The following is a 13281-nucleotide window of genomic DNA, read 5'->3' on the forward strand; positions in this document are numbered from 1 at the left end:
AAACATACAGTTCATTATAAGCAATGTGCAACTTTCTAAACTAAAAACAGTCAGCACTATGGTTCTTCATAGTTGAATCCTGGCAAAAGATAGCCACTGTTCTAATTTAAAGGCTCACAATTAAGCTGCAGTTAGTTTAATATTTTATAATTAATTCTGTATCAGCATCTCTAGAGATGTTTACACTCCGGTCATATGATAACTTACAACAACTGATGTAAGTATGTGAACCATTCTCATGTTTGCATAGATGCCATCAAAAGAAATCTGAAAGATAAAAAGTTTGTATCAGAAAGCAAAAAAGTAGAACTATTTAACCACAACAATTAAAATGAGGTTATGGAAGAATTCCCAGCTTCAAATATTACTACTTTGTAAGAGCATGTGGATCAAATACCTTGTTGTAGGGGAGCCTGCACTACCCTGCCTTGGCAATAAATGGTGATGTCTGCCTTGTCCAAAGTGCGGAATTCTGGCCTGCTCAAGTCTGACGTCTGTGTGTTTTGTTACAAGGCCCGAAAGTCAGGAACTGTTTTGCATAACAAAGCAGATTAAGCCTGGTACATGAGACCACGTCAAGAACACAGGACAAGCAGCCTTGTACTGGTACTTGTTTCTGATAAGCAAAAAGTACAGATGCAGCCATGAAACGGTTAACTGCGCACATAGCAGTAACATCCTGAGTAGCAGGATGTACCCCAAATAGGGGCATTGGGCATTTGACGTATCCTACACAATACGTAATCAATTGGTAAATATTATTAGAACAACCAAGTCTCTCTCTGCTATAAATTGGGTTTAGTAAGAACAATCGATGGGAGGGAATGGGCAGGATTGACTCACACGTCCTGCTCAAGGTAGCTAGAAGTGATTAGGCCACACTGATTGGATGCTATCCCACATTTAAGGCCACCTGGAACCAGTTCAGGCAGGGCATTAGGTCACCAGTGACTTCCTGGAGCTGCTGTCTGAGATGCATGCTTCAAGGTACGCCCCCTGTACAGGCGTTTCTCAGGTTCTTCTCCTGCTTGCCTACCTCTCTGAGGGACAGCAAAGCATTTCCACTGTGCGCTTTGGTTGCCCTGTTTTTGGATACCACAGCACACCCTGCTATGGAGCCAGAGCTGCCTCTGGGCATGCAACGGCCCCTGTCATGCTGCAGTTTCTGCAGGCTGCCCTCCAGGACCTGCAGGAACATGACCCTGAGCTGCTTGAGGAGACCCTCAATATGTGTCTGGGAGTTCAGCTCTTCCAGCTGCACCCCACTGTGGAGCATCGCTTATGGCGACTGGACACCAGTTCCAACTGGTGGGACCAGCTCGTCATGGTGTGGTGGGACGACCAGCAGTAGCTCCAGAACTTCCATATGAGGAAGGAGATATTCCTGGAGCTGTGTGCCTGGCTCGCCCCTACCCTTACACGACAGGACACGGAGATAAGACCCATCCATCCCCCTGGAGAAGTGGGTCGCCATCATGATTCAGAAGCTCTCCACGCTGGACAGTTACTGATCCGTCAGGAACCAGTTTGGCGTGGGGAAGTTAACCGCCGGGGCCCTCATCATGCAGGCACGGTGCTCTCGGGCTGCAGTCCGGGGGCGGGGGAGGGTGCGAGTACTGGAAAGGGGGACCCTAGGGAAAGGGGGCATTGGGGGTGGGGGGGAAGCCCTCATCCCCAGGCAGTTCTCTAGTCCCGCCCTCACACAGCCCTGCCAGGGGGGCAAGCTCCATAGGGGGCGGCTCCTGGGGTGTTTGTGGGGGGAGGGCTCGGGGACCGCTTTGATTCTCTGGGGTTTTTTGTTTGTTTGTTTGTGAGGTCTATCAACACTGTCGTGCTACACAGTGTCATCCACCTCAGCAACGATCGTCGCCGGCTTTGTCGCCATGGGCTTCCCCAACTGCAGGGGGGCTATTGACGGCACCCTCATCCCCATCCGGACCACCAGGCATCTCAGTACATCAACTGGAAGGGAGACTTTTTGATGGTCCTGCAGGCCTCGGTCGACCACCGCGGACAGTTTTCAGACATCTTTGTCGGCTGGTCGGAGAAGGTGCATGACGCCCGTGTCAAGGCTGTTCCCCACTCTGGCACAACAAATGCAGAAGTGGGGGCCCACAAAAGCACCCCAAAACCTTATCTCTACAGGCTTTGGTACAAAAAACTCCCCCCCCCATCCTAATATCCAGACTTTGGGGAATATCTGCTGCCACCACCCAAGTATTCCAAGAAAACCAGGGAAGAGATCACTTGGGAAACCTCCTCCCTAAAACCTCAGGGGGTATCTCAAGCTCTTTTCCCCAAAGAGCTTGACAAGAAAAAGAGAAAACAAGCTGCAGTCTGTGGTAGCTGACTCCTAGTCAGACAGACAGACCTCTCAGGACACAAAAATGAACCAATACCGGTTAGTAAGAAAAAAAAAAAAAAAAAAAAGATGGTTACTTACCTGTAACTGTTGTTCTTGGAAATATGTTGCTCATGTCCATTCGAATGAGGTGTGCGCATGCCGCGTGCACGGTTTCCAGAGCGTTTTTTCCCCCAGCGCTACCCGACAGGCCAGCAGGTCGCCCCCTGGAGTGGCGCCGCTATAGTGGAGCATAAGTACCCCTGCCGGCCCTCCCCCTCCTCAGTTCCTTCTTGCTGGAGACTCCGACAAAGGGGAGGTGGGGGGGAAATCAAATGAACATGACCAACACATCTTGAACAACAGTTACATGTAAGTAACCGTCTTTTCCTCGAGTGATTGCTCACGTGCATTCAAATGAGGTGACTCCCAAGCTAAAACCATATGGAGGCGGTGTCGGAGATGCACTCCTAAGGACAACGCAGCACGATGGCCATAAACAAATCAACCATAAATTTATTCAACATAATAAAACAACTCATCTGAGGTACTTAAATTATGACCATACTCTTTTTTTTTTTTTTTTTTTTTTTTTTTAAGGTTTACAGAACTGAACTGAGAACCACGGAACCCAGAGCAGCATCATTCCTGGCCTGCTGGGTAATAGCATAGTGCGCCATAAACATGTGACCAGTGGACCACGTGGCCGCTCTACAAATGTCAACTATTGGAACTCGTGCCACAAAAGTTGCCGAGGACGCCTGGGCTCTAGTGGAGTGAGCCTTAACATGGGGCGGCTCCCTGTGTGCCAGAATATAACATTCCCGGATACACGAAGAAACCCAAGAGGACAGTCTTTAGACCGATACTGTCTTCATTCTTTCCACAAAAGAAATAAACAGACATGAATTGCAAAAGTGCCTCGTTCTATCTATGTAAAAGGCTAACGCTCTTTTTGCGTCCAGTGAACGTAAGGCCTGCTCCTTAGGGGAGTGGTGGGGCTTTGGAAAGAAAACAGGTAAATAAATGTCTTGGGACATGTGGAACGAGGAGACTACCTTAGGGAGGAAGGCTAGGTGCGGACACAGCCTGACCCTATCTGCCAAGAATACCAAATACGGGGGTTCTACTGTAAAAGCCCTGAGCTTGGACACCCTCCGCGCCAAGGTTATAGCTACTATGAAGGCCACCTTAAGCGACAGGTACTTAAGCGAGCACATGGCTAAGGGCTCAAACAGGGGAGACATAAGCTTAGTAAGCACCAGATTAAGGTCCCACTGAGGCACAGGTGCCCTCACGTGCAGAAACAACCTATCTAGACCCTTGAGGAACCTCTTAACGACATGGTTGGTAAAAAGGGATCTGCCGCCAACCCCAAGGTGGAAGGCCGACATGGCCACCAACTGGACCCTGATTGAAGAGGTAGATAGGACCACTTGACGCAGCTCAAAGTAGCAGTCAAAGATAACCGGTACCGGGGCCAGAAAAGGGTCTAGCTCCCTACTGACTGCCCATAGGGAAAACCTCTTCCATTTGGCTGCATAGGATGACCTGGTAGCTGGCTTTCTACTCCCCAGCAGATCCGCCTGCACACCCTCGGAACAAGCCAAGCTCTGGCTCTGTAAACCACGGATAAGCCAGGCTGTAAGGTGGAGGGACCTGATGTTCGGGTGGTACAGGAGACCTCCGTCCCAGGCTTCAGTGACCAGGTCTTGAGTGGGCGGGAGAGGCCGCGGCTCGTCCTGTACCATCTCCAGCAGGATGGGATACCAGAACTGCCTGGGCCAGTCCGGGGCTATCAGGATGACCTGGGACCTGAACTGCTTGGTCTTGGCTAGGACCCTGGGAACAATGGGAAATGGGGGGGGGAATGCGTACAGCAGGCCCCAAGGCCAATCGATGACCAGGGCATCCCCTCTGGACCCTGTCCCCAGGCCCAGGAACGAGAAATAACGGGGGCACTTCTTGTTCACTTCTGTGGTGAACAGATCCACCTGGGGATGACCCCACCTCTGGAAGAGAGGTAAAAGGACAGCATCCTTCAAGCACCATTCGTGGGCCCTGAATGACTGGCTTAGCGTGTCCGTCAATGTATTCTTGCGAAGCGGCAGATACATTGCCTGGAGATGAATGTTGTGGGCTATACAGAACTCCCAAAGGAGAACAGCTTCCTGACATAAGGGAGAGGAGCGAGCCAGACCCCCCCCCCCACACACACACACACACACACTTGTTTATATAAAACATGGCTGCTGTATTGTCCAGCAGCACTGACACCGTTTTCCCTGAGAGTTGGGCTAGGAAGACCTTGCACACCCTTCTGACAGCCCTCAATTCCCTGACATTTATATGTAAGCACTTCTCACGAGGGGCCCACAAACCCTGCGTCCTGTGGTGCGCCAAGTGAACGCCCCACTCTTCGTCCAAGGCATCTGTTATCAGTCTGACTGAGGGCACCTCGCTCAGGAAGGGGACCCCCTTGCACACCTCCTCCTGTCGAGTCCACCATTGCAAAAAGGCCACTACCTCCGGAGGCAATGACAGAATGGAGTCCCAATGAGCCCTGGCCTGGTTGAACAACCTCGCCAGCCAGGCTTGTAGGGGTCTGAGTCTCAACCTGGCGTGGCGAACCACGTTAGTACAGGCCATCATATGTCCACGAAGCTTCATAAAAGTCCAGATCGTTGTAAGCGGGACAGCATAAGGTCTTGCACCATGGTCGCCATAGCTTGGAACCTGGCCATGGGGAGATACGCCTTTCCTCTCGTGGCATCTATGTAGGCTCCCACAAACTCTATGTTCTGAGAAGGAGTTAACAGATTTCTCCTCGTTTATCAGTAGCCCGAGTTCCACAAAGAGGGATTTTGTAAATGTTATATGGGCTAGCACCTGATCCCTTGACCGGCCCCGGATGAGCCAGTCATCCAGGTACGGAAAAACTTGGACCCCGTGCCTTCTGAGGAATGCTGCCACCACTGCCATACATTTTGTAAACACTCTAGGGGCAATGGAGAGCCCGAACAGCAGAACCGTGAACTGAAAATGGTTCTGAGCCACCACAAATCGGAGGAACCTTCGGTGACTTGGCTGTATGACCACATGAAAATAGGTGTCCTTTAAATTGAGGGCCACGTACCAGTCCCCTACCTCTAGGGCTGGGATGATGGAGGCCAATGTTACCATCCTGAACCTCATTTTCTTTATCACCTTGTTAAGGTTTCTGAGGTCCAAGATAGGCCGGAGTCCACCTTTCAGCTTGGGGATAATAAAATAATGGGAATAAAAATCCCTACCCTCCAAGTGAGGCGGAACTCTCTCTACCGCTCCTTTCTCGATGAGCGAGAGGACCTCCTGCTGCAGAAGGGCCTCGTGAGATGGGTCCCTGAAGAGGGACTGGGAGGGAGGGAAGGGGGCAAACTCATAAAAGGGATGGAGTAACCCATCCTTACCAGGCCTAGCACCCACTTGTCGGAGGTGATGCGGGCCCAGGCCTGGAAAAAATGGTACAACCTGTCTCCAAAGGGAGAGATGATAGCGGGGGCTGGTATAGGGTCCTCAGGCACACCTTCAAAACTGCTGTTTAGACTGCTGGGTGGGAGGCGGGCAGTCCACGATTTTCTCCAGTACTCTTGGAATTAGAGCCACGGGGGGAAATGCATACAGTAGCAACCTCCCCCAGTGGAAAAGGAACGCGTCCCCCAGGGAGTGGATGCCAATCCCTGCTCTGGAGCAGTACACTTTGCACTTCGTGTTGGTAGAAGTAGCGGAAAGATCTATGGCGGGTAGACCCCAGCGGTGGAAAATAGATTGAAGCATGTCCGCCTGGATCTCCCATTCATGGTTGTGTGGGAAGTATCTGCTCAGCGAGTCTGCAATAGAATTGCTCACTCCTGGCAGGTACGATGCGATGATGGTAATGTCGTTGTGGTTGCACCAGGTCCATAGACGGACTGCCTCTGCGCAGAGGGAGTGGGATCTGGCACCACCCTGCCTGTTGACATAAAACATTGCGGCGATGTTGTCTGTAAGGATCCTGGTGACTGTGCCTTGTATGTGAGGTTTGAAGTGTCTGCAGACGTGGAATATCGCTCTGAGCTCCAGTAAGTTGATGTGGAGCATCATTTCTGTTTTGGACCACCGACCTTGGATTGTAGACGTACCCATGTGCGCACCCCAACCGGTGAGCGAGGCGTCTGTCGTTATCTGCTTTGAGGGCTGGGCTTGGTGAAAGGGGACACCTGCCAGCATGTTCCTGGGTTCGGTCCACCAGCGCAAGGAATTCCGAACATGGGTAGGCAACACCACACGCTTTTGAATGCTGTGTTTGGCGGGGTTGTATACCGAGCACAGCCGGTGCTGGAGACAACGAAAATGTAGCCGTGCGTGGCAAACCACCATTGTGGTGGCCTCCATATGACCCAAAAGCTGAAGGTGAGTACGCACGGGAAGTGTCGGAGAAAGCGATACCGTGTGGACCAGGTCGCATATGACTTGGAAACGGTCTGCAGGTAGATACACTCGTGCTAAGAGTGAGTCGAGGCGAGCTCCTATGAACGTGAGAGTCTGGGTCGGCTCTAAACGTGACTTTTCCATATTTACAATTAAGCTGAGGGAATTCAAGCGATTCCTTGTTACTGTGAGCATGTTGAGAGTTTCCGACTGAGTGCGGCCCTTGAGCAAGCAATCGTCCAAGTAGGGGAAGATCGAAACCCCTATTTTGCAAAGATGTGCGGCAACTACTGCCAGGGTTTTGGAGAATGCCCTGGGAGCGGAAACCAGACCGAAAGGCAGCACTCCGTATTGGTAGTGCTCCTGCCCGACTACGAAACGCAGAAAGCGTCTGTGCGCTATGTGTATCGAAATATGGAAATATGCGTCCTGCAAATCGAGGACTCCGAACCAATCTTCTTTGCTCAGTGACGGTATGATTTTGCTTAGCGTGATCTTGAAGCGTTGCTTCTTGATGTATCAATTTAAACGTCTCAAATCGAGAATTGGTCTCCACCCTCCGGATTTCTTGGGGACGAGGAAGTATCGAGAGTAAAAGCCTCTGCCCCTGAATCTTGTGGGCACTCTATGGCTCCAATGGCAAGAAGATGATGAACCTCCTGCTGGAGCGGAGTCTCGTGGGATGGGTCCCTGAAGAGGGACAGGGTGGGTGGGGTAGTGGGAGGCATGAAGATGAAGGGTATGGTGAGGCCTGACTTTATTACTTCCAAGACCCATTGGTCTGAGGTGATGTTGAGCCAGTGGTGGTAATATGGCCTCAGGCGATGGTGGAAGAGAAGGATGTTGGTGGATTTTTTGTACCGTGAGCACTGAAGATGTGATCGCGTCCTCGACACAGGAGTCAAATTTGCTGTTTGGCGCTAGCCCGAGCTGGCGCACGGTTTGACTGCTGGCGCTTACGCTGCGGATGCTGCCTAAATCGAGGTTGGTCGGGCACAGGCTGCTGTTGTTTCTGGAATGTGTAGTCATACCTCCTTTGAAAGGTATAGTACGTTTAAAGGGAGGAGGATATATTCCCAGCGTCCGCAAAGTGGTGCGTGAGTCCTTACCGGAATGTAGGACGTCATCTGTTGAGGTGGCAAATAATCTCTTACGATCGAATGGGAGGTCTTCGACTTTATTCTGGAGCTCCTTAGGTGCTCCAGATGCCATCAGCCAGGAAGCCCTGCACATGGCGATACCTGTTGCCATGGCACGTGCTGCTGTATCTGCGACATCGAGGGCGATCTGGAGCGATGTTCGACAGGCGGTGTATCCCTCCTGGACTATCGCTTTCAACAGAGGTCTCTTAGCCTCAGGGAGGTGCTGCATCAGTTCGGGCAATTTGGCATAATTGTCGAAATTATGATTCGAGAGAAGAGCGGCATAGTTTGCAATCCTGAGCATTAGGGTTGATGATGAATACATCTTGCGCCCAAATAGATCAAGTTTTCTAGTGTCTTTATCTGGGAGTGAGCTTCTAAACTGAGATGTCTTGTTTTTATGGCGTACTGCATCCACTATTAAAGAGTTGGGTTGAGGATGATTGAAAAGAAAATCCATATCTTTTGATGGGACAAAATATTTTTTAAATCTGCTCTTTTACTAGTAGGCGGGATCGAAGTGGGAGTCTGCCAGATCTTGTGTGCCACGTCCATAATCGCCTCGTCAATTGGAAGTGCAATCCTGCGCCGTTGCTAGGGGTGCAAATTTTTCAACAACTTATGCTGCTTTACCTGTGCCTCGGACAGCTGGACCTCCTGGCTTTGCGCCACACGTTTAAAAAGGTCCTGGAATTCTTTGAGATCATCCGGTGGCGAGGTGTCACCTGAGGTCACAGCATCATCTGGTGAAGGAAATGATGAATGCACATTAGCTGACACGTCCGTCTCTGTGTCCGAAATCTGTCCCTCCTCGGGGTCCGAATGGCCATGCTGCGGATCTGGACTCCTTGGAGGGTGTGGTAGATGAGTAGGTGATCGCACCCTGGGCTCAATATGCTGAGAAGCCGGGCTAACAGAGCGGCAGGAGCACGGTGATCTCCGATGAGAGCAGGAGTGACTGTGACGAGTTGACACATAGTAGTATGGTCTGTCATAATGAATGTAGTGACGATCTGAGCACCCCGGAGACGAGTGTTGAGAAGATATGACACTGGCATACCTGATGTAATATGCATGGCGTGGTGAACGTGTAGGGGAGCGCAGATATCGGGAAGGAGACCACGGTCGAGAATGCCTTGAGTATGTGCAGCCAGACTCCCTACGATAGCGATAATACGGTGATAGACTTCTGCGGGCACGAGCTTCTTGATCCTTGGTGAGGTCAGGTGCAGAGGAATGGTGCTGCAGGGATGGCCCAGGCAAAGCTATTGGAGAAGGCAGAGGAGAAGCAGCGTGCCTGCGAGACTTGGAAGTTGCCTTCCTAGGTGCTGAAGTAGACAGGTGTGCTGACAGAGCAGCAGCCGCCTGCGGAGCGTGTGAGGTGAGGAGAGCGGCACCGAGGCTGCCCGTGCCGGCAGGGCAGAATCTTTAAGGCGGCGCTCTGGTGCCGTGCTGAGGACAGCTCCTGGGGGGGGGGGGGGGGCTGCAGCTGTGTGAAGCGGCACGGAGGCTGTCGGTGCCGGCAGGGCAGACTCTTTAAGGTGGCACTCCGGTGTGGTAGGAGGTCGGGAGCGTGGTGCAGTGCCGGTCGGCTTCTTAGAGCCTGAAACAAGCGCCGTGCCTGTAGAGGAGCCAGACGTGCCCGGCTTGTCTCCTGTGCTTACCCGCTTCTGCGGGACAACAGGTAGGGACCTGGCAGGAGAGGGTTTCTCCGTCATGGGAGGGCTACCCTTTGGGGAGGGAGCCCATCCCCTCCCTACATCAAAGCCAGCATTCGTAGAGCCCATGTCTTGAGGCATGAGTGCCTTATCAAATAAAATCATTTTTAGCCGTCTCTCACGGTACTTGCGGGCTCTGGTGGTCAAATTAGCACAGTGGGTGCATTTTTGGGGCAAGCGTGTCTCCCCAAGGCACCTAATACAGGAGGCATGGCCGTCAGAGATCGGCATTGCCTCGTGGCATAGCGAGCACTTTTTAAAACCGGGGGAGCCCGGCATTTTTGCCGCTTGAGTGCTTGCGCTGGTAACCGCTTGCCGTTTGTTTTATATCGTCGTTTTGCTTCTTTCCTTTCTGTTTCTTTCTTTCTTTATTTCCTTGTATTCTGGTATTTAGCTTTTTTGTTGTTGTTGTTGTTCTCCAAGAGAGAGAGAGAGGCCGCGGCTAGGCGCCAAGTGAGAACAGCGGGAAACAGCAGGGACGGAGATAACAAGTACAGACAGTCCCCGACTTACGCAGATCCGACTTATGTCGGATCCGCACTTACGAACGGGACTTTCTCGCCCCGGAGGTCGGGGCGAGAAAGCCCCGTTCGTAAGCTGCTCCAGTGCCCCTGGTCTGCTGGAGACCGTCTCCAGCAGACCAGGGGCACCGGGCGGGTTCCCGCGCTTCTGAGGCTTTGCCAGAGCAAAGCCTCAGAGGCGCGGGACCCCCCCGCGGCTGCGGCTTCAGTCCGGGAGCCTGTGGTCTGCTGGGGACCGTCCCCAGCAGACCACAGGCACCGGGACTGAAGCCGCAGCCGCGGGGGGGTCCCTGCCTCTGAGGCTTTGCCAGAGCAAAGCCTCAGAGGCGCGGCACCCCGCTGCGGCTCTGCTCCCCGTGTCCCTGGTCTGCTGGGGGGGGGGGGGGGGGGCGCAGCTAGTGTGCGCCCCCCCCCCCCCCCCCCAGCAGACCAGGCTTTTGTTTTGGACTCTGGGGCAGAGCAACTGGGGCGCTGCCGATTGGTCCTGCAGCGCCCGCTCTGGGCACTACTGGACCAACCCGGCAGCACCCCAGCTGCTCTGCCCCAGGTCCTGATTCAGCCGCTGCTGGTCAGTTTCAGCAGTGGCTGAATCAGGACGCCTGGGGCAGAGCAGATGGGGTGCTGCTGGGTTGGTCCAGTAGCACCGAGGAGCGGCGCTACTGGAGCAACCCAGCAGCACCCCAGCTGCTCTGCCCCAGGCGTCCCCAAGTCAGCTTCTGCTGAAACTGACCAGCGCTGACTACAGGAAGCCCCAGGCAGAGTTGCTGTGCCCCGGGCTTCCTGGAATCAGCTGCTGATCAGTTTCAGCAGCAGCTGACTTGGGGACGCCTGGGGTTCTTAAGTTGATTCTGTATGTAAGTCAGAACTGGCGGTCAGTTTCAGCAGCGGCTGAATCTGGACGCCAGTTCCAACTTACATACAGATTCAACTTAAGAACAAACCTACAGTCCCTATCTTGTACGTAACCCGGGGACTGCCTGTAGTGAAACGTCTCTATTTCTACTGCCTTTTTTTTTTTTTTTTTTTTTTAAATAGTGAAGATAAGGAAAGGGAAAGGTAGATAAGGTTGCTGAATTAAATTTTAACTATTAACAAGATGTCTGAAGTACTCTGAGGAGAGGAGAGGAGAGGAGAGGAGAGGAGAGGAGAGGAGAGAGCTCCGTCCGCAGCCAGAGGCGGCTGAGAGGAACTGGAGCGGGGGCCGGACCGCGCAGAGAGGAAAGGGCGCGAATGGCCTGGAGCGCTCGCGCACGCGCGGTCCAGCCGAATGCAGCTATGTGAAGCCGCCGATTCGCGGCACCGGGACGAGCCCGACACCAGACGTGGAGCACCCACGGGGACTACCCGAAGAAGAACTTTTATTATCGAAACAAAACTACAGTTGCAGGCATAGTTGAGATGGCTAGATGGTAAGAGCCACCAATTGATATACAGGCAGTCCCCGGGTTACGTACAAGATAGGGACTGTAGGTTTGTTCTTAAGTTGAATTTGTATGTAAGTCGGAACTGGTACATATTGTAGGGGAAACTCTAGCCAAACATTTTTTTTAGTTTTGGATAGCATAGGGAAAGGTTAACTCCCCTCTAATGTTTGTTTTGCTGTCTGTTCCCCTGTTCAGAAGATTTCACATCTATTTCTGTCCCTGTGACAAACTCAGGACTAAAGGAGTAACTCATCAAATACCAAACAGCTCTGCACCATGCTTTGAGCTAACAGCTTTATTTCCACACACCACCCAGGGTTCTAGGAGGAGGGTCCTTTTTTTTCTAACACAATGAGGCCACTCACTTTGTTTGTTTTGGTGGAGTCTTTGTTTGCCCAGGGAGCCCAGCATGTATAGGGGGAGGAGGGGCGGAGAGGCTGCTTTTGTCTGCTGTTCGGCAGCCTGTTGCTCAGGGGAGGGGGCAGCCTGTTGCTGGCAGGGGGGGAGGGGGGAGGCGTGCAGGATGCGAGGCCGGGGGGGGGGGGGGGGGCAGCGGGTGTGGGGAGGCACTTTTCCTCTGCCCGGCAGCTCTGCGGGATCCCTGTCCCTGTGGCCAGCTGCTGCAGGCAGAGGCCAGTTGGAGCCGGCCGAAGAGGAGGAGGAGGTGGATTCTAGGACCCAGGTGAGCGAGCCCCGGGGACGCTGCTGCGCTCCAGGAGCCCGGCATGTATAGAGGGGAGGAGGGGCAGAGAGGCTGCTTTTGTCTGTTCGGCAGCCTGTTGCTCAGGGGAGGGGGCAGCCTGTTGCTGGCAGGGGGGTGGGGTGAGGGGGGCAGCAGGCGTGGGGAGGCACTTTTCCTCTGCCGGGCAGCTCTGCGGGACCCCAGTCGGAGCCGGCCCGAGGAGGAGGAGGATCCTAGGACCCAGGTGAGCGAGCCCCGGGAATGCTGCTGCGCATGTGCGGGAGTTGCCTCACCCCGTTCGTTCGTATCTAGGGATCCGACGTAAGTCGGATCCATGTAAGTCGGGGACTGCCTGTACTCATGGGGGACCCCCCCCCCCCCCCGCATGGGCTCAAAACTTAGTTACAAAAGAGAGAAAACAAACACTTAACAGCACAGACCTCAATTCCGAATCCCCAAACCAGAACACACTAAAACCTGACGGGCTAACTAAACTTTACCCTACTTACACACTGTGAGAAGACTTTTCTTGAAGAGAGAGAGACGGCCTCCCATCTCCCTGTTGCCTGGAAGAAACTGCTCTGACTCAGACAAAGGAGGGAAAAGATAAAAATTCCTTTGTCCCAGTTTGAAATCCCTACCTGCATTGCTATTGGCTGACCAGATACCTGTCTAGGGACAGGAGACATAGTTAACCCCTTAGTCACCAGGCTGCTGCTCAGCCCTCATGGTTACGGCAGCCCATGTGTTCAGAAACTCCAGCCTCTTCCAGAAGCTGGCACTTTCTTCCCCAAGTGTAGCATCAGGGTCGGGGACATGGACATGCCACTGTACATCATGGGAGACGCGGCCTACCCTCTCATGCCGTGGCTAATGAAGCCATATACTGGACACCTTGACCCCAGCAAGGACCGCTTTGATGCCCGCCTAGGCAGGGCCTACAGGCAGGCGGCACGCACCTTCGGGCATCTCAAGGCGAGGTTTAGGTGCCTCCTGACCCGCCT

At 53.1% G+C, this 13281-nt stretch overlaps 1 protein-coding gene across 13 annotated transcripts in view; it reads right to left on the reverse strand.

The window, feature by feature from the left end:
* Positions 1-13281, reverse strand: part of LOC102445074 (ataxin-2-like) — a 249598-nt gene that overhangs the window by 208487 nt on the left and 27830 nt on the right. For all 13 annotated transcript variants that reach the window (XM_075914768.1, XM_075914775.1, XM_075914772.1 and 10 more), the window contains exon 3: positions 208-267. In XM_075914768.1, coding sequence (XP_075770883.1) covers positions 208-267 — 60 coding nt within the window. The remainder of the gene's footprint in view (positions 1-207; positions 268-13281) is intronic.

The sequence above is a fragment of the Pelodiscus sinensis genome, unplaced genomic scaffold (assembly GCF_049634645.1).
Source record: "Pelodiscus sinensis isolate JC-2024 unplaced genomic scaffold, ASM4963464v1 ctg43, whole genome shotgun sequence".
Lineage (NCBI taxonomy): Eukaryota > Metazoa > Chordata > Testudines > Trionychidae > Pelodiscus > Pelodiscus sinensis.